Genomic DNA, 23528 nt, shown 5'->3' with positions numbered 1-23528 from the left:
CCCTGGCCAGGAGTCGCCATGGCAACCAGATGCCGCAGGGAGGCCCAAGGCTGGGGTGTCCTGTGATGCCATGCCAGCCAGCAGCCTGGAGCTTCTGCCTGGCTGGTAGGAGCAGGGGGTGGCGTTCATGTCCCTGGAGGGGCACCAAATTCCCCCACCACGCTTACCCCAGGAAGTCCCATGTAGTTCCTTGCTCCATTATTAAAACCAGCACCAAGGCCCTGGGAACCCATGAGGAAGCTTCCCCTTCCTGGGGTTCTCCTGGAGCCCCAAGGGGTCTGTCTCCTGCACCCACACACCTGAGCTTTCCCCTTTTGTCCCTGCACCCTGGTCTAAGAACTCTGAGGGCTCCCTCACTCACCCCGAAGATAGGTGTCCATGGAGACTGTGCCTAACGTCCAGGGGACCACCAGGGCACAGAGCCATCTTCCAACCTGTGTTGCTGTCTCACACAGCAGCGCTCAGCCATATAGCCACACCCACAGCAGGACGGGAGGCCCTGCAACACGGAGCCCACATCCCAGTTCCCAAGGCCCCAGGACCAACCCCCTTTCCAGACCACAGAAGGGTCCCACGTGCTTTATGTGTGCAAGATTGTCTGCAGGGAGCCTGGGTGGGCCAGGGCCCCCACGCCAGATCGGCAGAGGGCTGCGGGGCACAGAGGGAGTGGGTGGGTACTTCCAGGACTCCGCCCTCCCTCAGGGTCCGTTCTCACTTGGGGCCCTCTGGAGAAGCCCAGGCTGTTTTTGGTGGGCAGAACAAAGGCCCTGGCAGCAGAGGATGTGTAACACCCAGGGAGGCTCCTCTGGACCTGCAGCAGCTCCTAAGATGGCAAAGTGAGTCCAGCCTCCTGTGGCACCAACCATTCACAGGGGCTTAGGGAGTGGCCGAGTTTCAGGGCACAGCCACTGCTCCCAGGAGGAGGGAGAACGTTAGTGTGGCGTCCTGACTCCACCGAGGGAGGCTAACTCAGCCCTGCCCCCCACAACCCCCACTGCTCTGTAGACCCCTCCAGGGCTGAGCACAAGTGTGATGTTCATGTGAGTGTGTGCATGGGAGTGTGTATGGGTGTTTTTTCAAGAGAGCATGTGTGGTTGTGTATGCATGTGTGTGACTGTGCACATGATCGTGTATGGGTGTGCACAAGGGTGTGAGCGTGCACGAGAGCACGTATGGGTGTGTGCAAGGGTGTATGTGTGCACATAAGAGCATATTGGTGTGCACAAGGGTGTGTGTGCACATGAGCGTGTATGGGCATGTGCACAAGGGTGTGTGCACGATAGCGTGTATGGATGTGTGCACACGAGCACATATGGGTGTGCACAAGGGTGTGAGTGTGTACATAGCATGTATGGGTGTGCACACAAGGGTGTGAGTGTGCACATGAGAGTGTATGGGTGTGTGTGCAGGGGAGCGTGTATGGGTGTGTGCACAAGGGTGTGTGTGTACATGAGCTTGTATGGGTGTGTGTGCAGGGGAGTGTGTATGGATATGCATGGGGGTTGAGCATGGGTGTGCATGCCAAAGCATGTGTGTGAGCGTGTGAATGTGTCCACGTGTATGAATGGGTTCAAGGGTGCACATGAGCATGTCTGCCTGTGTGAGTATGCAAGTGTGTGAATACAGTGTGTCCTTGAGGTGGCAGGCTGTTCCATCTTGAGTCTCACCTGGGAGTCACCCCTGCTCTGGACACAGGCCACACTACCCTCTGCCCACCACAGGGCAGGACCTGGACCCTCAAGGCCCCACTCCCCATCTTCAGTGTGTCTGGTACCTCCTGGGGAGGGTGCCCGGCTGGACACAGGTGCATGAGAGGGCTCAGGACACCACCACCAAACCTCAGCCTGGAGCAGCCCAGCACTCAAGTGTGGAGATAGAGGGCACTTATCACAGGAGACGTGCAGAGGGGGTGGCATTAACCTGTTATTGGGGCAGTTGGGTGACATCATGTGTTTCCGCGCCCTCTGGGTGCACCACCTGCCGACCCGGGCCAGCATGGCTGCAGAGGCGTGGGTCTCTGGCAGCCCCGGGCAGAGAGGTGGGAATACTCAAGCTGTGCAGGCGCCCATAGGCATGGTGCCCATGGCTGCTGACAGGTGCTCTCATGGAGGCCCCTGGGAGGAGCGGCAGAGCCCAGTGAACAGGGAACTGTCAGAGCGTGGCCCACAGGACCTGGTGGGGAGGAGGCGGGGCTGGTGGGGGCTGCCCGCAGGCCCCCCGGCTACAAACAAAAAAGTCCTCAGGCAGAACAAACAAGAACTGAACGGCGATGTATTTTAAACACTCATATTTTGTTTCTTCGCTCACGTTTCTCCCTTTGCGTGTTTCTTTCCCACAATTCTATGCCACTGTCCATCAGACCCTGGCACCTGTGGCTGCCATGTTTCAGACGATCGTAGGGGAAGCCGTTTCAGTCAGTCACAGGAAGGCCGGCCACAGGACACAACAGAGCAAGGCTTTAAAAATTACTCAAAAGGGGAAGAAAACCCTTGAAAGCCTCAGGCCCACCCTTCTGTCCCCAAGGAAGATGCCCCCGGCGGCGGTTTCCTCCCAAGCCTCGCCGCTGTCACAGGGGTCCTCTCCTCTGCCATCGTCTGCCCTGGCATCTCTCGGAGGAAGTTTTCACATCAATCTCTAGAAGCAGAAACAAAACAGTCCCAGCCCTCCCCCGCCATATCCAAGTATACATGAGGGATAAAATTACATTTGTACAAAAATAGATTTTTTTTTACCTTTCCAGATGCTTTAGACATTTTCTCTTATCTTTACTCTCGTTATGTATCCGTCATCCTCTCTAAAGTATTAGCTATGCGTCCCAGCTAAGGCATTGCTAAGGGTTGGGAACGGCTAAAGCTGTCTGCTCCAAAGCATCTTAAAATAGATGCATCTCCTGCCTTGAGATATTCATTCGAACCCGGATTTCACCAAAGGAGGGTCCTTTTGTACTTGCTTACACTAAGCAAATTTATAGGAAAACAGGGGAAACGTCTTGATTAAAAATAAACACGAAACATTGGTAACTGCTCCGCCTCTCCGTGGCCCTGGTGCGTGGCTCTCCACACACATCTGTACAGCACATACATGCTTACACCACACACCTGCATGGATGGGCACCAGGTCACGCACCCTGACCACAGCGTGGACATCAGCCGGCCACCCACAGGCTGCACATGCCGGCCAGGCCCTCCTGGGTGCCCCATGGGGAAAGGCTCAGGGTCTTCTCCAGTACTGCCATTAGGCTGCCAGCCCAGAATTCTTGGGGAACACCGTGACTTGGAACACTGAAGGTCAGGGCTGTCTTTCCCAGAGCCCATGTGCTTCCAGGGTGCAGAGGGCAGGTGGCTGACACAGGCCCTAGGGTGGAGGGTCCCAGCAGGCCGGCTTCCAAAACACACCCGATGAAGCCTAGGGTGGCCTGGCTCTGAGGCATCTTCACTCCTCAGCCTCAGAAGCCCCATCGGAAGGCAAAGAAAGGAGGTGACCAGCTGAGGAACACACCCGAAGGCGCTGGGGTGCCCTGGTGGCCCAGGAAGCAGCCACTGTGAAGGGGGGCCTGCGGGAAAGCCGCTTCATCCAGCAGGGCCGAGCCGGGGACAGGCACAGGTGGCTAATGAGCTGATGTTAGTGCTATCTTTAGAAAATTAAAGATTGTCCCACCAAAATAATTACCAAAAAATCACCTTAAATTGAACCAGATTGGTAATACTACTACAGGTCTGGTTAAATAGAAACTCTACCTCTCTACTCAGTAACGAGCCACACTCCTCACGAGTCACCTTTTCAAACCAACAGCACTGGTTGTACAAGCACAAGGCCGATGAGAAGGGGCAGGAGGGCTGCAGGAAGAACCCTGGCCACGAGGGCTGGTGGGGAAGGCTGCAGGGGCCGGGGAGGCCAGGGTTCTGCTTTCAGGGGTTGGCGGCCCACGGCGGGGTCCTCAGTGCTTTACAGACAGGCAGCCAGAGCTGGAAATGGCAGGGTTGCCAAGAAGCCGAGCCCCCAAAACCGAGGCCCCAGCCCTGGGCTTCTTCCTCTGGAGCCACGGGCATTCCCGAGTGTCTGGGCGCAAACGGACGGGCACTGGCTGCAGAAGGCACCAGGTGTTGCTGTGGGGTCTCTCAGGCTCCCATCATTGGGCCCCAGAGCACCTGCACCCTCCAGTTTCCACCATGCTCCAGGGGCAGCCGGGGCTCCCGGGCAGTGCCTGGAAGGGGCCCAGCTGGCCAGGGGCCTGTTACAGGTGTGAGGCTCGTCAGTCTGCCTCAGGATGGTGGCTGGACAGAGGGCACCTCTGGGGATCCACGCCACTAAAAGGCAGGAATGGAGGGGGGCAGGAATGAGAGGCTTCTGGAATCTCTGACAGTCTCTGTCTCGGGCAGACTCAGCTGCAGGCTCCACCCAGTCCCTCAACTGAGCTCTGGCTGGAAGCTCCAGGAAGGCAAAGAATGAACACTTTCCTCCCCACCAAGGCTGGAACGCTGCCTCTCTGAGCCGCTGCCTCTGGCCCAGCCCCCCAGGCAGCTCCCCTCCCCACAGAGGAGCCCCTACTGGGGCACCCCACACTCCCCTGCTCCAGGTGGGGAAAGCCTTTGGAGAAGACGCCTACTCCCCCACTCCATTCCTAAACTGCTGCTGGAAAGACAAGGCCCCCTTCTGCATCCCCCCACCCGTCTGCTGTTCAGGCACCTGCTACTGACAGGCTGGGTCCACGGGACTGAGGCGTGAACAGGAAAAGTACTCAGGCCAAAGGAAGGGCCTTCCAGTGCAAAAGGGGCGAGTTCACCCTGAGAGAGCCCTGCACCACTGGACAGGGGAGCCTGGGGGAGGAGCGCCGGGCCACACAGGGCTGAGCCGGGGAGGCCCTCAGCCCCCCGCCCTGGTGAGGCTCCCAAGTAAGGCTCTAGGTGAGCAATGCTGTCTCTGGACACCACCAGCTGGGTGGTCTCACCAGGGCCTGCGTATGACCCAGGACCAAGGGCACTGTGACTCAGGGTTCTCAGGTTCCAAGTCTTTTAGACACACTGGTAGCGGAGAGAAGGCCTGAGTGAGGGTCCCACCGATGCAGGCCACGAGGTCCCAGTTCCTGAGCCCCTCTCTCGAGGCCACCCTGCTCCCCTCCCGTCCACACGGGCCTCACAGATGGTTGCAGGTCAGCAGAGCCCTGTGTTTCCAGCAAGGCCAGGGATGTGGTGACGCCCCATCCTGCCCAGCCAGGGCCAGCTCCACAGGAACCAAGGACAGGCCTCAGCCCACCTGGCAGAGCGAGAAGACTCAGGCTGGGGAGGGACCGAGGCACTCCGGTCTCAACAGGAAGGGGGAGTCTGAAGCCAGGACACCAAGGCAGAGAGAAAACCAAGGGGGTGACACCCGTCCCTGCAGCCTGGAGGTGGCCCTGAAACCCTGCACAGAGGTCGGCTCATATTCTTGTTGGCTCGAGGGCAACACCGCAAGTTATCTTTGGAAAAAGACGCTACTCTCCCTTCACTCACAGCACAGGGCAGCCTGCTGGCCCCTCTCATCCCCAAGGCGGCTGAGGTCTTGGCTGATGACGAGCCAGCCTGTGCCCCCAGCTGTCCCCTCCTCCTGATTAAGGGGAGCTGTCATGGGCAGGCGAAGACGTCACTCCAGACAGGAGGGCCACCCGGGAATTCTGAAAACCAGCATCGCTCAACAGCAATGGGAACCGAGGCCCTGTTCCCAACTCCTGCAGCTCCTGGGCCCGGAGCCAGGAGACCCCTGTGAGCCACCCAAGCCCCGTGGGGTGTGGCAGAGTGTCCCGAGAGCCCGGTGGGGAGGCGCCTGGCTGGGCTCATTCTAGTTCTTGCCACTCAGGCTGCCGCCTCAGGAAAGCCACTGCCCTGGGCCACAGACAAGTAGTAACAGAAATAAGGAGGTGACAACACATCTCTTAGGCAGAGCAGTGACAGGCTGCGCCCCAAAGTCCAAACAGGCCAGGCAGAGAAGGGCAGGGTCAGGGCTCAGGCTGAGAAGAGCAGCTGCGTCCAGGCGGAGTGGCCGGACTGGGCGGGTGCGAAAGATGGGCCCGCAGGCCTAAGTCATTTGGTGTGGGGCTTCCAGCATCTCCATGAGGAAGGTGTCGATGGGCGTGTCCCCAATGAGCTTGAAGAAGAAGAGATGTTCCAGGCACTTGAGCCCAATGGAGCGCAGAGCCGGCAGGCGGAGCAAGAGCTTGGCGAACCTGCAGGGAAGGGGTCCGGTGAGGGCCAGGCAAGGGGCACAGGCAGTACTGTTGTGGCACCTGGAGGCCTCCCTGGGGATGGGGCTGTGTCTGACAGCCCAACCTCCCTGAAGCTGGTCTGTAGCCCAGGGCCTGTCTGTGCCAAGCCCCCAGAAGGAAGGAGGGGAGGCTAGAAGCAAACAGGCGGCGGCAGCCAGAGCCAGGAGAGTGAAGGGAGATCCCTGGGGCCGAGGACAGAGAGGAGGGGTGGGGCCAGACAGCGGCGGGTGGGGGCCCGCTGAAGAGCTTCAGTAAAGGAGTTAAACATTGTGGGCGGCTGGGTAGCTCACACTCGTAATCTCAGCACTTTGAGAGGCCAAGGTGGGAGGACAGCTTGAGCCCAGGAGTTCAAGACCAGCCTGGGTAACACAGTGAGACCGTGTCTCTACACAACAAAAAGAGAAAAAAAGTAGCTGGGCCTGGTGGTGCACGCCTGCAGGGAGGCCCGCTTGAGAGCCGACTGTGGAGGCTGCAGTGAGCTACCACCGCACCACTGCACTCCAGCCTGCGCGACAGAGCAAGACTGTGTCCTAAAAAATGAAAAAATGTGGGCCACAGGGACCGTCAGCGGGATTTGCAGCAGGGGAGAGTTGCAGGAGTGGACGTATCAGCATCTCCTCCAGCTTCTGTAGCCGTCCCAGCAAGAGACAGCAAGGCCTGTGAGGGAAAGGGGTGCTGAGCACACTGGTGAGTGGCAGGAATGGGCAGGGCACTGGATAGGCAGTCAAGAAGTCAAAGGGCATGGGGGGTGGTGTTCGGGCTGCGCCCCCACTGCAGGGGGAGCCAGGCCTGACCTGGGAGCCGTGTACCAGGCAAGCCCCTTCCCATAAAGTGTCAGCACCCCGTGAGTGTCTCCCCAGCACACCTCATGCAGCACTGCGGGCACCAGACCAAGGGCCACCTCTTCAGCAGAAATAGCTCTTCTGGAGTTGGGCACAGCATGGTCAGAGAAGACTGGCAGGGAGGGAGGCACCATGCGTTGCTCCTCAGGGCCCGGCCCACCCCTGGGGAGTTTCCTGGGGCAGGGACCAGTGCGGAGGCAGGGGAGAAGTCTGGGGCTCTGGGAAGGGGTGCAGAGGGCCAGGCATGAGGGCAACAGCTACCACAGAGGACAGGGTGCTGTGGAGACAGGGCCAGGTGTCCCTCCCGGCTGCCCATGTCTGCCCCAGGGCCCACCTGGGTCTCTCCACACAGCCCCACCAGGGGCTGCAGAACCTCATTAATTATTAACGAAGTCTTTATTTCAGGGAAAAGCTCTGTGGTTGGCTGCCTCACAGTTCTTGTTTTAAAGGCAAAAACAACGCAGAGGCTGGAGTTGGGCCAGAGAACAAGCTGTTTTCTGCTGAGCTGGCGAGATGGGCCAGGGCAGAGAGCCAGGAAAAACAAGCCGCCTGCCACCCCCTCCTGTCCTCGTCCTCCGGGAAGTTTCACTTTAAACCAAGCCAGATGAGGGCCGAGCAGGCAGTGGGGACACGGTTAACTGTGTATGTGCCGGTGGCGCCAGGGCCTGGGTGTCCTACGGGTTTGGGGGCCCCCCTCACCCCACTCCTTGCCCACAGTCTGAGGATCAAGAGGCCGGGAGAAGCCTCTTTAGAGAGAAGGGGCAGACTCTGGAGAGCTGACTCTGAATCCCAGGAATCCACAAGTTTCTCTTCCTGGACACCTACTGCGCACCCAGCAACGTGGACTTGGAGATGAGAGGCTCCCAGCCCTTCTGGGGCCCACTGCCGGGTGGGGGGAAAATGAACTCCTCCAGGGGGCCATGGTCACCTATGCTGTACACACTTGTAGAGAATGTTTATTACGTGTGAACATCAGGCCATCTAGGCTACACATGCTTGTGAAGTACCTACTGTGTGCTGGTGTCGCCTGGCCTCTGGTGGTTCTGCTTGGCAGGGGACTGGGTGGGGGTTGAAGCACAGCCTTCATCTACCTACTAGAAAAAGACAAGCACCTACTACGCTCCAGGTCTGAGGTAATCCTTCCAGCAGGGATACATACGGCGTGAACCTGTGGGTCATGCTCACCACGGCCACTGGCCCGGAGCCTGCTCAGGACCTACTGCCCAGGACTGGGCCTGGGGAGGCTGCCACCTTCTCATTCACATAAAACAGCCTTGCAGAGGGTGGGGGCTCTGGAGACAGCCCGGATCTGGGGTCTGTGGGGGGCGGGGCCCACCTTCCCGGCTGCTCTGGGTACTTCTGCTTGCAGTAGGCCTCCAGGGATGCATAGACCTTCTCCCTTAGCGCCTCCACCTCGGCCGGGTTCGAGAGCCCCTTGGAGTCTGAAAGGAGGAGAGGCCACAAGTCAGAACCCTCAGCTGGGGCACATCCTGGGCACCTGCCCTCAGGACCCAGGCCTGTGTAGGGTCTCCCAGGCTGTGGCACGTCCTGGGCACCTGCCCCCAGGACCCAGGCCTATGTGGGGTCTCCCAGGCTGCCCTGATATGGGCAGAGCAGGTGGTGTGAGGGATGCCACAGGACATGAACCCAGAGCCCACTGGCAGGGAGCGAGTGTGGAACCCGAGGCCAGGCCAGGCTGCTCTGGGCCCAAGCCCGGCTCTGCCACTTGCCAGCCATGTGACCTTGGGTCAATCATTCGCCCTCCAGAGACTTGTGTCCGGAACCTGCTGCTTTCAAGCTGCCGCAGGGACTGACAATGGACGCCTCTGCTGCCCTTGGGTCCCAACCCTGTAACACGGATGGGCACTACCAATGCCCCCCAGGAGCACCTGGAGTCCCCAGAAGCCACCCTCAGGATGCTGGAGAGTGCTGAGCTCAGGCCCCAGAGTAAAGAGCCTAGAGCGAACAGAGTCTGGGATTGCAGCCACCAACACCTCCAAGGCCCAGGGACCCCCTGTGAGTGCCACTTTGGCCCAGGTCCTAGGACTCCTTGGCAACATGTCTGGCTCCCCCGGCTGCCTCAGCTCCAGCCAGTCTCCTTGACCTCCCCACAAGCCTGTGCCTAGACCCTGCTCATGCCAGCCAGTCTCATCCTCCCTGCAAGCCTGTGCCCAGACTGTGCTCATGCCAGCCAGTCTCCTCACCCTCCCTGCAAGCCCAGGCCTAGGTCCTGCTGGCGCCCCAGCTCTGGCAACCAGGCCACACGGGACCTGAGTGGGGATTCCTTGGGCCAGACGTGACTCGGCCTCCCTGCTGACAGGATTATATGCCAGGGGCGCCTGCTGGTGGGCGTGACCCTCTGAACCTGGAGCTCTGGGCGGGCAGGCCCTACCCAGCAGCCTGAAGGAGCCCTCCCATGCACGGCAGGGTGCCAGGTAAACAGACATGTGTCAGCACTTGCTGGGTGAAGGAGTAACACCTAGGAGGCTTTTAAAGCAGAGAACCTAAAGTCTGGAGAAGGGTGGCACTGTCGGCCAGGAGGCAAGCGCCCACCCCAGCCCCACAGCCTGAGTCCCAAGCCCTGCCGTCCTCAACTGCAGGGGCCCAGCCCCAGAAACACCCTGGACCCAAGAATCAGGGATGAGGCTGGTCCTCTCCAGAACACCAGCAGACCTGACCCATCCCCATCGCCAGCCTGCAGGGCCTGGGGCTCCTGAACTTGAGCACCGGGAGGTCACACCACAGCCAGCCACTGCAGAGTCTGGATTCCCATGCACAACGGTAGACGCTGTCAAGGCAGAGCCCAGAGGCACCACCAAGCCCCTGAAAACAAGTGCCTTGCTGGGTCCCCTGTGAGCAGAAGGCAGAGCAGCCCCGGAAAAGTGGCCACACTTTGGCTGGGAAGGGAGCCCGCTGAGCTCAGGGAGGGTAGGAGTCGGCCCCATGCGCAGCCACAGCAAGAGGCGCAGACAGGAGGAGGCCCAGGTGCCCCTGCCCCACCAGAAAACGGGGCCAGGAGCCTGGAGGCAGAAAGGCCGTACCAGGGTTGAAGAGGACGATGGCGCGCAGGCAGCCCAGCTCCGTCTTGTCCATCTGCATGTCCCGCATCTTGGACACGAGCTCCGTCAGCACCCTGCAGTGGAGGAGGGCAGACACCCCATCCCCGTTAGGCCGTGGCCCTCACCAGGGTCCCACCCCAGACACCCAAGGCCTCTGGGAGCCCAGTGTGGCCCAAGGGTGGCTGAGATGGGCCAAGCCAAGGCAAGAACTGCCAAACGGCAGGAGCAGGATTGGGCAGGAACGAGGCCCAAGTGCCACCTCTGCCAGGCCTGCCCAGCCCTGCCCGGAGGATGGGCTTCTCTCCTCTCCCTCTAGGGTCTGCCTGTGAAGCTTTATTCTGGGAACCTAGATGCTAAGGAGGGGCCTCGTGACAGCTAAGCCGAGGTGAGCCAGGGCAGCACATGGGGCAGAGTCCACTCTTCCTGAGCCCTTGGCTACCCTGTGGGCCAAGGGGGGCCCTGAGGGTCTACAGAAGTGGGAGTGCCCTGGCTGGCTCCTGAGAGATCTGAGGGAGCCTGGAGGATAGAGAGGGACAGAACGGGAGCCAGGAGGGGCCCCAATGTCTGCTCTGAGGCAGGGGCACACACTGCAGCAGGCACGGAAAACTCTGGGCCACCAAAGGGCTAAGACTTTGCATTCCACTCGCACAAAAGGCAAGGAAATGCGGGGCTCTGTCGTCACTGCTCTGGGACCCCAAAGAATGTAACCCCGAGGCCTCTGTCATCTCTCCACCAGCCAAACAACAGAGCTGTCAGCTGGGCAGTGGCTGGAGCTTCACTTCCCTAAGCCACATCCCCAGTGCCCCTCTAAAGAAGCTCCTGTGGGCAATAAACATGGCACCCTTCAGCCCCCGTGAGGACTCTCCCGTACACTTTCTTAAAGGCCCTGACAAGTCCTGCAGCAAGCCCCTCTAGCGCAATTTAAACTAGCATTTCCCCACCGTCTGTGGCCACAAATGCTTTTGCACATCCGCAGGACTTGGGGACCTGAACTGCCCCATGGGGCACTGCTGTTGGTGCATTCATTCCCCTGTGAGTGCCAGAGCCTGGCCTCTGCCCACCTCTAATGTCAGGGCTCTCATGCTCAGAGGCCACCTTCTCCAGGCAGCCTGCTCCTCCCCTCTCACTGCTCCTGTGCTACAGACCCCTGCCCAAGGGACCCTGCAATGCCCCTCACCAGCCTTCCTGCCCCAGCTGGCTGAGCTGACATCCAGTCACAAGGAGGCCCAGTCTAGGTGGGCTCCCTGAGCCCGTGGAGAAAGACTGTGCAAAGACAGGGACAAGGAAGCTCCTGTCCACCTCGCCTGGAGGATTGTCGTGGGCCAGCACTCCAGGAGGGAGTCTGTGAATGGACACAGACCACCAGGCTGGGAGAAGGGTGGGGCCTCTAGGCAGCGCCGCCCCTTTAGGGTGTCCCTGAGAAGTGCCTGAGGTACGACCGGTGCTCTGCTGGGAGGTGTGAAGCGCGGTGATCCCCACACCCCTGCCTGCACAGGGACACGCGCTGGAGCGCACCATGCCCTCCCGGGCTGCCCCAGCACGACCGTGCCAGCCCCAAACAGCCTGTGACATGCCAGCCCCAAACAGCCTACAACCTGCCAACCGGAATCAACGGTTCTACAAAACTGCATCTACGATCTAATCGCTCCAAAAAGAAATAAAGCCTCCTTCCCACGGACAAATCTGTGGGATTATGAAAAAGAAGAGCTGGAGGGAAACAGGCGAAGCGCTCCCTGTGGTCTAGATGCCCAGGGATGGGCTGGCGCGGGGCTCCGCGCCACCTCCTCATGCTTTCTGTTTTCCACGTGGGCACCCTCCATGCCCTGAAATAACACTAGGCAGGTGGTGCACAGGGCCAAGGCAGCCAGACTCTGCTGGCCTGGCGGGCAGTGGAGGTGACCGAAGTGACATCGCCCCTCCCGGGACCACCCCCACCTGTCAAAGATGGCGCCCACCCCTGCGCTGTGGGCGCTGTTCCGGTGGACGTGCAGCCCGGTGGCCAGGAGGATCCCATCCTTCACGGCGATGGAGCGGTGGGAGAAGGAGGCGATGAGCAGCTCGTTCCAGCCTGGGAAGGAGGCACATGGTCACTCAGCTGTCTCCAGGCCACGGGCCTCCCCACTTCCCAGGCCCTGCTGGGACTCCCCCGACAGAGGCAGCATGTCACAGACCCCTCCTGACAGGCTGTGGACTCGGCTGTCTCCAGGCCTTGCTGGGACTCCCCTCGCAGAGGCAGCTTGTCACAGACTCCCCCCGACAGACTGTGGTGCCCCAATCCCATGAGGTGTCCACAGAAAAGAGCGTCCTGAGAATACCTCTTCACAGTACACGCCGGCACAGGAAAGGCACTGAGAAGTCCCACACAAAGTCCCTTGAGCTCTGCAGAACCCAGGAGCCCACAAACTCATGTGCCCACCGAAGCTTCCTCCTGTGCGTGCAGGACACGCCTGCCACAGGGCACATGGGAGAGCACCCAGGGATGTCCCCACAGCTGCCAGCAGATTCCAGGAACACACTCCGGGAGATCCATGAGCACTAAGTGGAGTGCCACCAAACAGCAGGTCGTCCACCTGAAGGCGGGTGCTTGAGAGCCCAGCCTCTTCTGGGGAGTTCCCTGGGAGGTCGGCTAGAAAACAGCAGCCCCTCAACATGAGGCTCCAGTGCAGACAAAACAGAGCAGGCATCAGGGAAGACGAGAGCCACAAACAGGGACCCTCGAGCACACACGTGTTACAGCTTTCGTGGCTCCTGTGGACAGGGTGACATGGTATCACCCGAAGTCAGAGTCACCTTTAGCACCTTCTGCACCCCTCAGGCGCTCCAGAGGCTCCAGGCTCTGTGGCCGACACTGTCGTCAATTTCCCACCTAATCCCAACTGTAATCCTGGAAGCCAGCATTAACCCTGTTTTACAGGGGGGAAACTGAGGCACAACAGTACATGTCAGCAAGAAGCTTAGGGGAGCACCGTGCCAGCACCGGCTCAGTCCACCCGGCGTCCTGGCACATGCCCACCCCATCATGGGGACCCCGAGGGCAGGTGTCACCATCCCCATTCTCCCCAGTTCACAACTGGGTCATCCAAGGACCCCAGGAGGGAGGTCCCAACCCTGAAGCCACCTAGCCCAGGTGTGCTGACACAGACCAGGCAGCAATGGTGCCCAACTCGCCCCAGGCCGTGCCACCAAAACAGGGGCAGAATGATGGGTTCTCTGCCCATCACCATGCGGGTATGCAGATGGCACCAAGGGCAGTCTGATGGAAATACCATCACAGGCACAGGACTGGCACCTCCCGACCTGCCATGCATCCCCTCTCCCTGCTAGGTGGCAGCAGGCAGCCTGTTGCGTTGAGGGGGTAAGAAGAGTAAGGTCCCCTGGGGCGGGGATTTGGGAAACACACCCAGCCTCTGCACCAAGGCTGCAGCGCACTGTGGCATCCCGGCTCAGCCACGCCAGCAGCCGAGGAGCTTCCACCCTGCACAGATATGTTTTCCTAACCATAGAATCCTTTTTTTCCCCATGAAACATCTGTAGCACCATATTTGGGAGAACTCTGATTTAGAAGACTCCCCTCAATCTGACATGTGGGGAATCTGTGGCCCAGAGAGGAAAAGGGCTCTCCCTCCCTTCCCATACCAGGCCCAGTGTGGACAGAGCCTGCGGCCAAGGGCAGGGACCCAGGGGGCTGAAGATGAGAGCTGTGCTAGGGCAGAACTGGCCCCAAACCTACCATCCCTGGCCTGTCCTGCCCTCTTGAGCCTGCCTCTCTCCCCTGAATCCTCCAGCCCTGGGGGTTTACTTGACAGTGGCGGCCTCCCTCCCACTACCCCGAGAGCCCCTGAGGCCCCAGCGGGAAGGAGGTGGACTCGCCTCTGAAACTCTGGTGTCCCCAGGAGGGGCCTGGTGCACAGCCAGGTTCAGAAGGTGCTGCTGAGCCGAGGTGGGGCTCTCAGCTTGGGATACAGGTTGGGGCCCCAGACACACGGACAGAACAGCAGGACTCTCTCCCCACACCCTCCAGCTCGCCGGCAGCCTCTCAGCTCCACCGTCCCCATCCCTCCACCGGACATCCTCACTCGGTGTTTCTCCTCTCCTGCCACACACACCTCTGTAAGCGGCCCTCCTTCATCTTGGATTTTAAGGGGAAACTGAGGAACTCACTTTACAGGAGCCTTTGGAGTGCGTGTTCACATTCCCAAGCACACCATCTCGGGCTGAAGGAGAGCTGGGAACCGGCGATGTGAGGGCCTGGACCGGCCACAGCTCTTAACAGCTCAGGGCATGCTGGCCTTTCAGGTGGACCTCAGTGACGTAGGGGACACCAGGTCCTCCTCCAGGCTCGGAGCTCAGGACAAACAAGGAGTCTAGCCTGGGGCTGCTCGCTTGGTCACTATGTCTTCCACCTCAAGAGGCTGGCCCTGCCCGAGAAGCTAACGCCTACAGACCCCTCACAGCCCTGCCCACACGCCCAGGGCCTCCCAACCAGAACAGTCGCCTCTGCTGGGGTGCAAGACACCTGGAACCCCACTCAAGGGCACAGACTCTCTGGACCCCGCCCCCCACGGCTCCCAGGGCTGGAGAGCACTTCTGGTAGGAAGTGCAGAGTCAAGGGTCAGGTAGGGAAGCCGGGGCCTCGGGCTAGCTCACCGGGTTCACATCTCACCTCTGAGCCACAACTTCCTTGGCACAGGGGGCAGTGAGAACCGCTACACCTAATCATCTGGAGAGTTAAATGGGTTCACACCCATGAGGCAGGGAAGGGCCCCTCAGCGTCACGGCTGCTGTACCTGTGGGGCTTGTGATGGGGACCCCCTCCCAGGGCGGTCCTGACCAGAAGAACCCAGCCTGGCTTCCCCTGTGTCCCCAGGCTGGAGATGTGGGCAGCATTAACAAGACTAGAGGAGTAAAGCGGTGTGCTGTCCCCACAGAGGACCTCAGGCTGCTTCATAAGCCCAGCCCCTCCCTCTCTCCCGGCCCAGCAAGGCCTGGCCCCGCCCCTCCCTCCCCCTAGCAGCAAGAGGTGCCTGTGCAGGCCAGGCCTTCAGAAAACCCTGTTAGAGCAGCTAATGGGGCCTCGGAACCAAGAGCCTGTGATGAGGGCGCAGGTGGGAGGAAGGAGCTGGACAGAGGAACCTGAAAGCTGTGAGCGACCTGGCTCTGCCTGGTTTCCTCATCTGACAAACTCGAGTCAGGGTGTGACTTGGAGCTTCCATGAACAAGCCAAAGCTATTCATTTGGATGCTTTACTTCTAAAGCCTGCCCGGACAGGTGGGGCAGGAACCCACCACAAGGAAGGGCCCACCCCACAGGAGCAAACGCATGTGATGCCAGCTGCCCACAGCCCAGCTGGAATCCTCCGCCAGTTTCCGGGCCCCTGCAGGGCTGTGGCCACTGCCCCCGCTCAGTGACACCAAGAGCCACAGGTGGACACTCCCGGGGTGAGGAGAGACTCTGGGCCTTGAACCTGGATGGCCAATGGCTCTTATGATGGTAGGAACCCCAGGCATGGGCACCCGTTCCCATTGCTGCTACCGCCCAGTTGGAAGCACCTCCCCACCAGCACTGGAAACGCAGTGGGAGGGCCCAGCAGGAGGGACATAATGGGGGAGCACCCAGGGCACCCCTGCACCTGCCAGGGCTGGGCGGGGCTCACCTCTGCCATTGCCTTCTGCACAGACGAAAACCCAGCAGGGCTGCCCCAGCCAACACCAGCCAGGCTACAGCCACAGACACTGACCCAAGTCCCCTGGAGGTGACAGAGCCCTCCAGCCAACACCAGCCAGGCTACAGCCACAGACACTGACCCGAGTCCCCTGGAGGGGACAGAGCCCTCCAGCCGACACCAGCCAGGCTACAGCCACAGACCCTGACCCAAGTCCCCTGGAGGGGACAGAGCCCTCCAGCCAACACCAGCCACGCACGGCGTATCCTTGGGGCTGACCCAGGTCCTCTCCAGCCACTGGGCCAGTGCAGGCTTCAAATTCCCATGCTCCACATCTGGGCTGGATGTGTCCCTCGGTGGACCTTACAGGGCTTGGGGAGACTACCTGGTGGGTGAGCTCCCAAGCCCGGCAGACAGAACACACAGGATGCTGAGGCACAGACAGTAAATGACTTGGTCAAGATCAGCGCTCACAGGCAGCGGGGTGGGACTCACGTCAGATGTGCAGCTCCAGACCTCACCATGTGCCTAGAAGCCGGCACCATGCAGGAGCAGGGCACACTGGAGACAGGTCAGCAAGGACCTCAGTGGGGGCCGGGGAAAGCCAGGCTGGGAGGACCCACCCAGAGACAAGCAGCGGTAAAGATGTCCCGGAAAAAGCCGCTGGGCAGGAGCAGAGGCCACCCTCGAACGGATGTCACAGGGTGGCTTTCCAGGTATCCTAGAAGGGACCAGGGATTCGGAGCACCAGGGCTCTAGGCTGAGGGAAGGGCCTCGTGGGGAGTCCCCACCTGATTACACTCCGCCACGATCACCCCATGCAGGCCAAGGTTGGAGCCAGAAGCTGCCAGAACATGGGACTGCAAGGCCAGGCGCCACACAGACACAGCTGCCCAATCCGACTCGGACCTCTGCCCGGCCCCAGCGCACAACCACCGGGAGACTCCCCAGGAAAAGAGCTGCCTGTGGCCAGCCATTCTCTGGGTCTGACAGGTGGGTTGGGAATAGGGGCACCATTCTCTCTCTGCAAAGACGACGGGTCAGGCAGGCGTGCAGCTGGCAAAGCCAGGGGCTCTGAACCAAGGGCTCTGGGGGAGCCCCTGCAAACAAGGGCACCTGGAATGCTCGCCATACCCAGAAAGAAGTCTGAGCCCACAATAGCAGACGCCCACATGCCTGAGGCCCAGCGGGGCAAGGACCCACTAGACGCCAGGCCAGCAGGATTAAGTCAAAGGCTTTGAGATGGGAGATTATCCGGGCTGATCTGGGGGGCCCCAATACGGCCTAAGAGTCCTTACAGGAGGAGGCGGCAGCGCCAGGCCCTCCACACACAGCCCGTGTGGTCCCACCCAGCCCTGACCCGAGCAGCTTCCAGAACGTTCCCTGCTTCACAGGGAGCCCCGTCTCTGTTTGGTGTGTCTTCTCCATTTTTTCTTGGAGTCTCCTTGTATGGGCCGAGGCTCCTGGTCAGGCTGAGGACGGGGCCCACAGTGCAGCCATGGAACTCTAGGCAGCTGGGACACCCAGCCCTAAGGGAATTTGGCCTCTTGGGCCCAGGGGCACATGGGAAAGAGGCCAGCACCATCGTCACTGCTGGGAGGGCACTGAGGGCAGACCTGGGCCCCCAACATGTTGCTGCCCCAGCGGGAACCTGCAGTAAGAGCCTGGTCTTAGCTACCCTGTGACTCGGTAAGGACCAGCCCAGGCAGGACGCCCCTCACACCCCCTTTCCAGGTGGGGGACCAGCTCAGAGGGCACTGCCCCACCCTGTTCCCCCACCGCCAACCTGACCCCAAAACCCCAAAGCTGAGCTCCCAGCCCCCATCTGGCCACCGTCTGGCATTGCAGGGCATGTGCTAAGCGTGGAGTAGGCATTTCTGTGCCATGGCTGGGTGCATTACCATTCCCGCATGGGCCCGTGGTCCTCGAGGGCAGCCTCCGGGACACACCAGTCACCCTCTCCAGAGCTTCCCATCCTCCACTGACAGCCCTTCACCTCTCTGAAGGCCCCACAGAGAGACCTGCATGGCACCCCTCCGTATGGGGGCAGGAGGGAAACTGAGGCCCTAGGCCCTTCCCCAACAGTCCCACATAGTCCACAGTTGGTCCCAGGAGATGGGAGTGTTCCAAGATATGCCCCGTCCTCAAGCCTTCCCCACCCCCGCCCGGGCCGGCCACTCACCTGCCCGCAGCAGGATGACCTGGTCGTCCAGGGGCAGCTCTGAGAAGTGCGGGATGCGCTTGGCCCACTCCACCAGGGTGAAGAGCTGCTTGTCGGCTGCTTGGCAGATGTTGGTGACGGGGTCGTTCGGCTGCAGGGAAGGAAGAGCAGCAGCACGTTTGGTCCCAGAAGCCGACGTACTCACGGAACACAACCCAGACCAGGCCCCACCCACATGCCGAGCCCATGCAGGGCGCTGAATACAGCCCCCAAAGATGCCCACGCCCTAACCCCGGAACCTGGGAAGGTGCGACCTTGCACGGCAAACAGGGCTTTGAGAGGCATTAGGTGTGGCCTTAGACTGGGAGCTGGGCCTGCACCTGGGCCCCCAGCGTGTAGCGGCAGTAGCAAGAACCTGCACTGTGGGCCCACTCCACCAGGGTGAAGAGCTGCTAGTCGGCTGCTCTTGCAAGAGTCATTGCAAGAGGTCCAGGAGAGGGGGCAGCAGGGGCAGAGGAGATGTGATTGCAGGCACCAGGGCTTGAGGGAGAGAGACGCTGCTGGCTTTGAAGGCGGTGGAAGAGGCCAAGAGCCAAGGAATGTGGGGGGACCAGAAGCTGGCAAACGCAGGGCAGCCTCCCCGTCACAGCCTCTAGGAGCCAGCCCACAGACACCTCAGCTTCAGCCCAGCAAGACTGATGTGGCTCTCCGACCTCAGGACAGCCAGATAATAAAATGTGTGCCGTTTCCAGCTGGTAGGTTACAGCAGGACATGCATCTCTCCCATGGCTCTGGGAGGCAGGTGCAGGGAGCTGGGAAAACCAGATACGGGGCAGCGGCAGAGCTGGGTGGGACCGACCCCCTTCTTCTCTGATGGTCACAGTGTCCCACCCCACGAATGGGGCTGGCCTCTTATATTCTACCAGACATGGAGGTGGGTACTCAGGAGGGCAGGCGCCTCGGCTGAGACACCAGGTCCCAGGCACGGAGAGCAAGCGGCATTCCCAGCTCCTTTGGAAAGTCCTAACCAGAAGAGGGCAATTCAGTCACAGATGAAGGGACCCAGGTGGCCTTGAAGCAGGGCAGGAGGGGAGGCCCCTCCCTAGCTTCTGGCAGGTAGGGCTTGGGTCATGGACATTCTATGTACTGAGCAATGGGGACTCAGACGACGGCCCCCTCGGTTGTGCGGCTGCAGGAGTAAGGACTGTGAATGGGATTCGGGGACTCCTTACTCCAGGGCATTCGCCAAGGAGAAAATGCCTCTCTTTGAAGAGCTTCCACTGACAGAAAGCATGTGCCCGTCAGAGGCATGCAGCCTAAACATAGTGCCCGGTGGGAGAGCCTCTAAGGGCTGAGTGGGAAGCCCCCTGATGAATGGTGTGGAGGCCAGGACCCTCAGGAAAGGCCAGGACAGCCCTTAGGGCTCCAAGCCTGAAGGGGTGAACAGAGGGGCAGGATTCTTCAGCTGAGAGGGGTTCACCACAGTCTACACAGGTCTCCGACTCACTCCTTTCTCCGCAAACCTTCCACGAGCAGCACATCCACAGCCCCGGCACTCACAGGCTCCAGCCTCTATGCCCAGCACCCCCCAGGCCCACCACAGCCAGGCCTGGCTTCTCAGCCTCAGCCTCCCCTTCTGTCTCAATGGGGGCTGAACGGGCCAGGTCCTTCTCGCCTGCCCATTTGCCGCAGGGCATCTCTGAGAAAGGGTCACGCAGGCCTGGCAGGGGAGGGGGATGTGGGGAAAACAGCCTGAGCACTGAGCCCGCAGCACATGGCTCCGCTTGGGAGCCTTGTACCCAGGAACTCCCCCAGCTGCTGGCAGGCCACTCTCAGAAGCCAACACGGGGCCAAGAGCAGGCCCAGGTGACAGGCGGGTGCCATGGGTGGGAAGAAGAGCCTCAAGTCCTCCTGCGCTGATGGGGCCTCTGCAGGAGAGGATGCAGGGTCACCATCTGTCATGTCCCTGCAGCGAGCACAGCCAGGACAGGGAGCAGGGTGTGGTGGCTGAAAAGCCAGCAGGCTGGAGCGAAGGAGGAGGCACATGCCCAGCAGGTATGAGGCTCTGGCTCCCATGACAGCAGGGCCAGGTCTGGAGGGGTCCCCCAGGAAGGGAGGGACCATGCAGGTTCCTGGCTCCGCCCAGATCCACCTCCGTGTGTGGCCTCGGGAAAGTCTTAACCTCTGTGAGCCTCCCATTCTCGCCTGGAGATCCAACGTGCCTCATGTAATGGAAGGCATGTGATGGGCTCCACTCCTGCGTAGAAGTGTCCATAGGACCCATCCAGGCCGAGGCCCTGGCCTTTCCCCATGCTGGGGAGAAACCGGGCACCAGGACCGTGACACTCGGCAGGTTGTGCCCTCTCTGACCTTAGTTTGCCCATCTGAAGGAAGGGGCCCAGTGAGCGGTCTGGAAGTTGGACCCAGACCAGTCCACAGAGGAGCATTCAGTGTGAGATCAGACAGAGGCGCGGGTATGAAGAGACCCATCCCTGCGGAGACGCGTCCTTTGTCCCCTGAAAGTCCTGCCTATCTGCGGTTCTGAACCCCCTGAACTTTTACGCAATGAGAGAGAGAGCAGATGGCAGATTTTTCTCCCAAATAATGTCCTTACTTCACAGAATGAAAACCTGGCAGCCCTTGGTGCACACGCCAACCTTGCTTCTGATTTTCTGCTGGATCATGAAACCCTCACAGCTACCCTCCCTCCCCTCCCCTGCCCTCCGCAGGGCTGGACAGGCGGGCGTGGGGCAGGGCAGGTGTGCAGACCAGACAGGACTGTGCGGTGTCCCAGCTGGGGTTGGCCTGCACCAGTCACTCATGGGGAGGGTTTCTCTGGAAAGGAGGGGCCTACTTTTGGGGTCCCATGTGCCTTCTCCCCAGCAGCCCCAGCCCCCGGCCAGAGTAGAGGTCTGAGGAGAGCCAGGACGTGCAGAAGGCACTGGGCTGTCCTATCCAGAAAGGGCAGGGGAGCAGGGCGGCCCCAACCCAGCCACAGAGCTTCAGGCAAGAGCAGACCCTCACCCTCAGACAGGCAGAGGCAGTCTGTCTGAGCACCAAGGAGCAGGGGCGGGGTGGCTGTCCCTGACCGAAGCTGGTGGCAAGGAGCAGCCCAGCCGTCCCCAGCAGCCTCGTGGGGGCAGCAGACATTAACCCACCGCACACCTTGCCCTGCGCTCACACATCACCCTGTGATGGCTCCTGCTAGGGGCCATAGAGAAAAGAACAAGCACCCTCAGCCCACATCACAGGGGCTGTCCCCACCCTGGTGGGGGCACAGATAGAAGCCAGAGGTACCTCAGCTGAGACCCAAGCCTGAGGAAGAGCCAGAGGGCCTGGCTCCAGTCCATGGGAGCAGCAAGCAGGAAGGCCCGGGTGGGCGGCAGGGACAGTGACCTGCAGAGCACACCCAGCACTGAGGGAGGGCAGCCTGCTGTCCCTGGGCCCACAGAGGGACAGAGGTCAGGGCCACCTCATGGCCAGCCTGGACAAAATCATCGGTGACCACAGGGCTCTGGTCCCAGCCCCAAAACCACAGAGAGACACAGATGAAGCCTGGATACCATGGTCCCTGAGAGCAGCGGGGTGCTGGGTCCCCGGCAGCAGGAAGCTTTGTGCAAAGTCCTGAACCTTGACTCAGGCAGCCAGGAGCTCACCCGCCCAACCCAATTGCACAGCTGCAGCCATCCCCTCAGTGGGGCCCGAGACAAGTGGGGTCTCCCAGCCAGACCAGCCCACCAGGGAGCAACGGTTCCCATAACATGCAGGTCCTGGGCCTTAGGTTAAAAGGGGTTGAGAACACACCTGTGACGCCCTCCCTGGCAAGGCCACAGCCATAAGTCAAGATGCCACAGAGAGTGCCAGCAGCAAGGAAGGGTCCAAGGCGGGGAGGGCGAGGCCAGGGGGTCCGAATCCATCACCCAAAGCCAGCTGAGCCAACCCAGGAGAAAAGCCTAGGACCCACCCATGGGCTGCGCCCCCCATCCTCCCCTCCTTGGGGCTGCCAGTCCAGGGTGGGAACAGGCAGGAGGGATAGCATGGGGGTCACAAGCTGGGGGACTGCAGAGCCACTCCCCGCTTCAACAGCACCCACCACAACTGCTGGGTACCTGCCCAGGGCCATACAGCTGCTGGCAAAGACAGCCCCGGAACCAACGTGCAGAACCTCTCACCGGAGGCTCAGCCTCCTCTCACACCTTTTCCAGGGGGCACCAGGGAGCAGGGACAGCCTCTGTGCCCAGAGAGGCCAAACCCCAAGGGGACACAGCAGCTGAGGCCCCAGCAGAGATGGCTGAGGAGGAGGATGCAGCCACAGGGACCCTGTCCCCTGCCTGAGGGCCACCCCTGCATGGGCTAGGAAAGGACAGTGGTGCCCAGCTGGGGCGAGAGGCGCACAGGGTCGCCACGGGTAAAAGACCAAGCTGAGGCGGCCACAGAGCCCAGGGCAGCCCCCAGGACAGACCTCTCTGGCTCAGCAGCAGCTCAGGTGGGTGGGTGAGGGAAACTGAGGCAGGCAGGCTGCCCTCCCTGCACAGGCGGCAACTCACTGAGCTGGGGTTCAGCCCCACGTTGGCCTCCACGTAGGTCTCGGTCTTGGGCTCCACAGCCAGCTCAGCCTCCAGGATCCTCTCCACAGGCATGTCCTCGTTGGCGCTGCTGGTCGACTCCACCTCATTCTCGTTCCGGTCCTTGCCACGCTGCCGCTCCTCCTGCACGGCTACAACCCGGGAGGCGGGGTTAGCCCTACACTCAGCCCAGCCAGTGGCTCCCAGGGAAGGTTGTCGGGGCTGGGTGGTGCCAGCTCCCAGCCAATGCACCCACAACACCAGCATCCCCACCAGGGCTGGGTGATAGAAACTCCATCTCTGCCCCAGGCCTGGCCTCCGTGTGGCTGTGTGCGCTGAGAACAGAGACCAGCTCTCATTAACTCCAATTAATTTTCACACCAGGAGCCTGCCTCACATGCAGTGAGGAAGGCCCTGATGGTCTATGGACTCAGGGAGAACCACAGAGCCTTCCTGGAAGAGGTGGCGATGTAACTGGAGGCAGGTGCAGAGGAATAATGGCTCATGCAGGAGACACGGGCCCTGCAAAGGCCCAGACGCAGAACAGAACATGCTCACGAGGGGCGCCCATGCTGGCTGAGGGCCTGGGCTAAGGGGCACATCCAGGGGTGACAGGCTCAGAGCCACTGGGGCAAGGAGGAAACTGTGCACCTATAGACCCCATGCGCTTCCCAACACCGAGCCCTGCCAGAAATGGAGGGCAGGCACCCACCAGGCCCACCTTGGCCACACAGACACGGCCAACCCAGCTCCACCAACCACGCCCCAAGCAGTGGCACAGAGATGCCTTTCAATCCTGCCCCAGGGAGCAGCCACTCGTGGGGCACCGGACACTGAGCATTAGGATAAAACACAGCGACGCTTGCAGACAGCAGGGCCTGCAGCCCTGGCCGCGCTCCCTGCTCAGGCGTGGGCTCTAGTTAGCTGACTCTGATCAGCCCTGGGGGTGAGCTGAGCAAAAGGCTTGAGGCATGAACCCTGCTGCCCAGGCACGTGAGGCT

General features: G+C 60.9%; 1 protein-coding gene and 1 pseudogene across 7 annotated transcripts in view; both read right to left on the bottom strand.

The window, feature by feature from the left end:
• Window positions 1-2251: 2251 nt before the first annotated feature.
• The window catches only part of RXRA (retinoid X receptor alpha), a 111296-nt gene continuing 90019 nt past the window's right edge, over window positions 2252-23528 (bottom strand). For all 7 annotated transcript variants that reach the window (XM_078350648.1, XM_078350625.1, XM_035262251.3 and 4 more), the window contains 6 exons: window positions 22510-22679; window positions 17984-18113; window positions 12075-12207; window positions 10122-10213; window positions 8417-8522; window positions 2252-6199 (listed from right to left, as the gene is read on the bottom strand). In XM_078350648.1, the coding sequence (XP_078206774.1) occupies window positions 6052-6199; window positions 8417-8522; window positions 10122-10213; window positions 12075-12207; window positions 17984-18113; window positions 22510-22679 (779 nt within the window). In that variant the 3' untranslated portion in view covers window positions 2252-6051. The remainder of the gene's footprint in view (window positions 6200-8416; window positions 8523-10121; window positions 10214-12074; window positions 12208-17983; window positions 18114-22509; window positions 22680-23528) is intronic.
• On the bottom strand, window positions 4780-5519 carry LOC100895117 (uncharacterized; annotated as a pseudogene).

This window comes from Callithrix jacchus, chromosome 1 (genome assembly GCF_049354715.1).
Source record: "Callithrix jacchus isolate 240 chromosome 1, calJac240_pri, whole genome shotgun sequence".
In the NCBI taxonomy this organism is placed as follows: Eukaryota; Metazoa; Chordata; class Mammalia; order Primates; family Cebidae; genus Callithrix; species Callithrix jacchus.
This window is presented reverse-complemented; position numbering and strand designations above follow the sequence as displayed.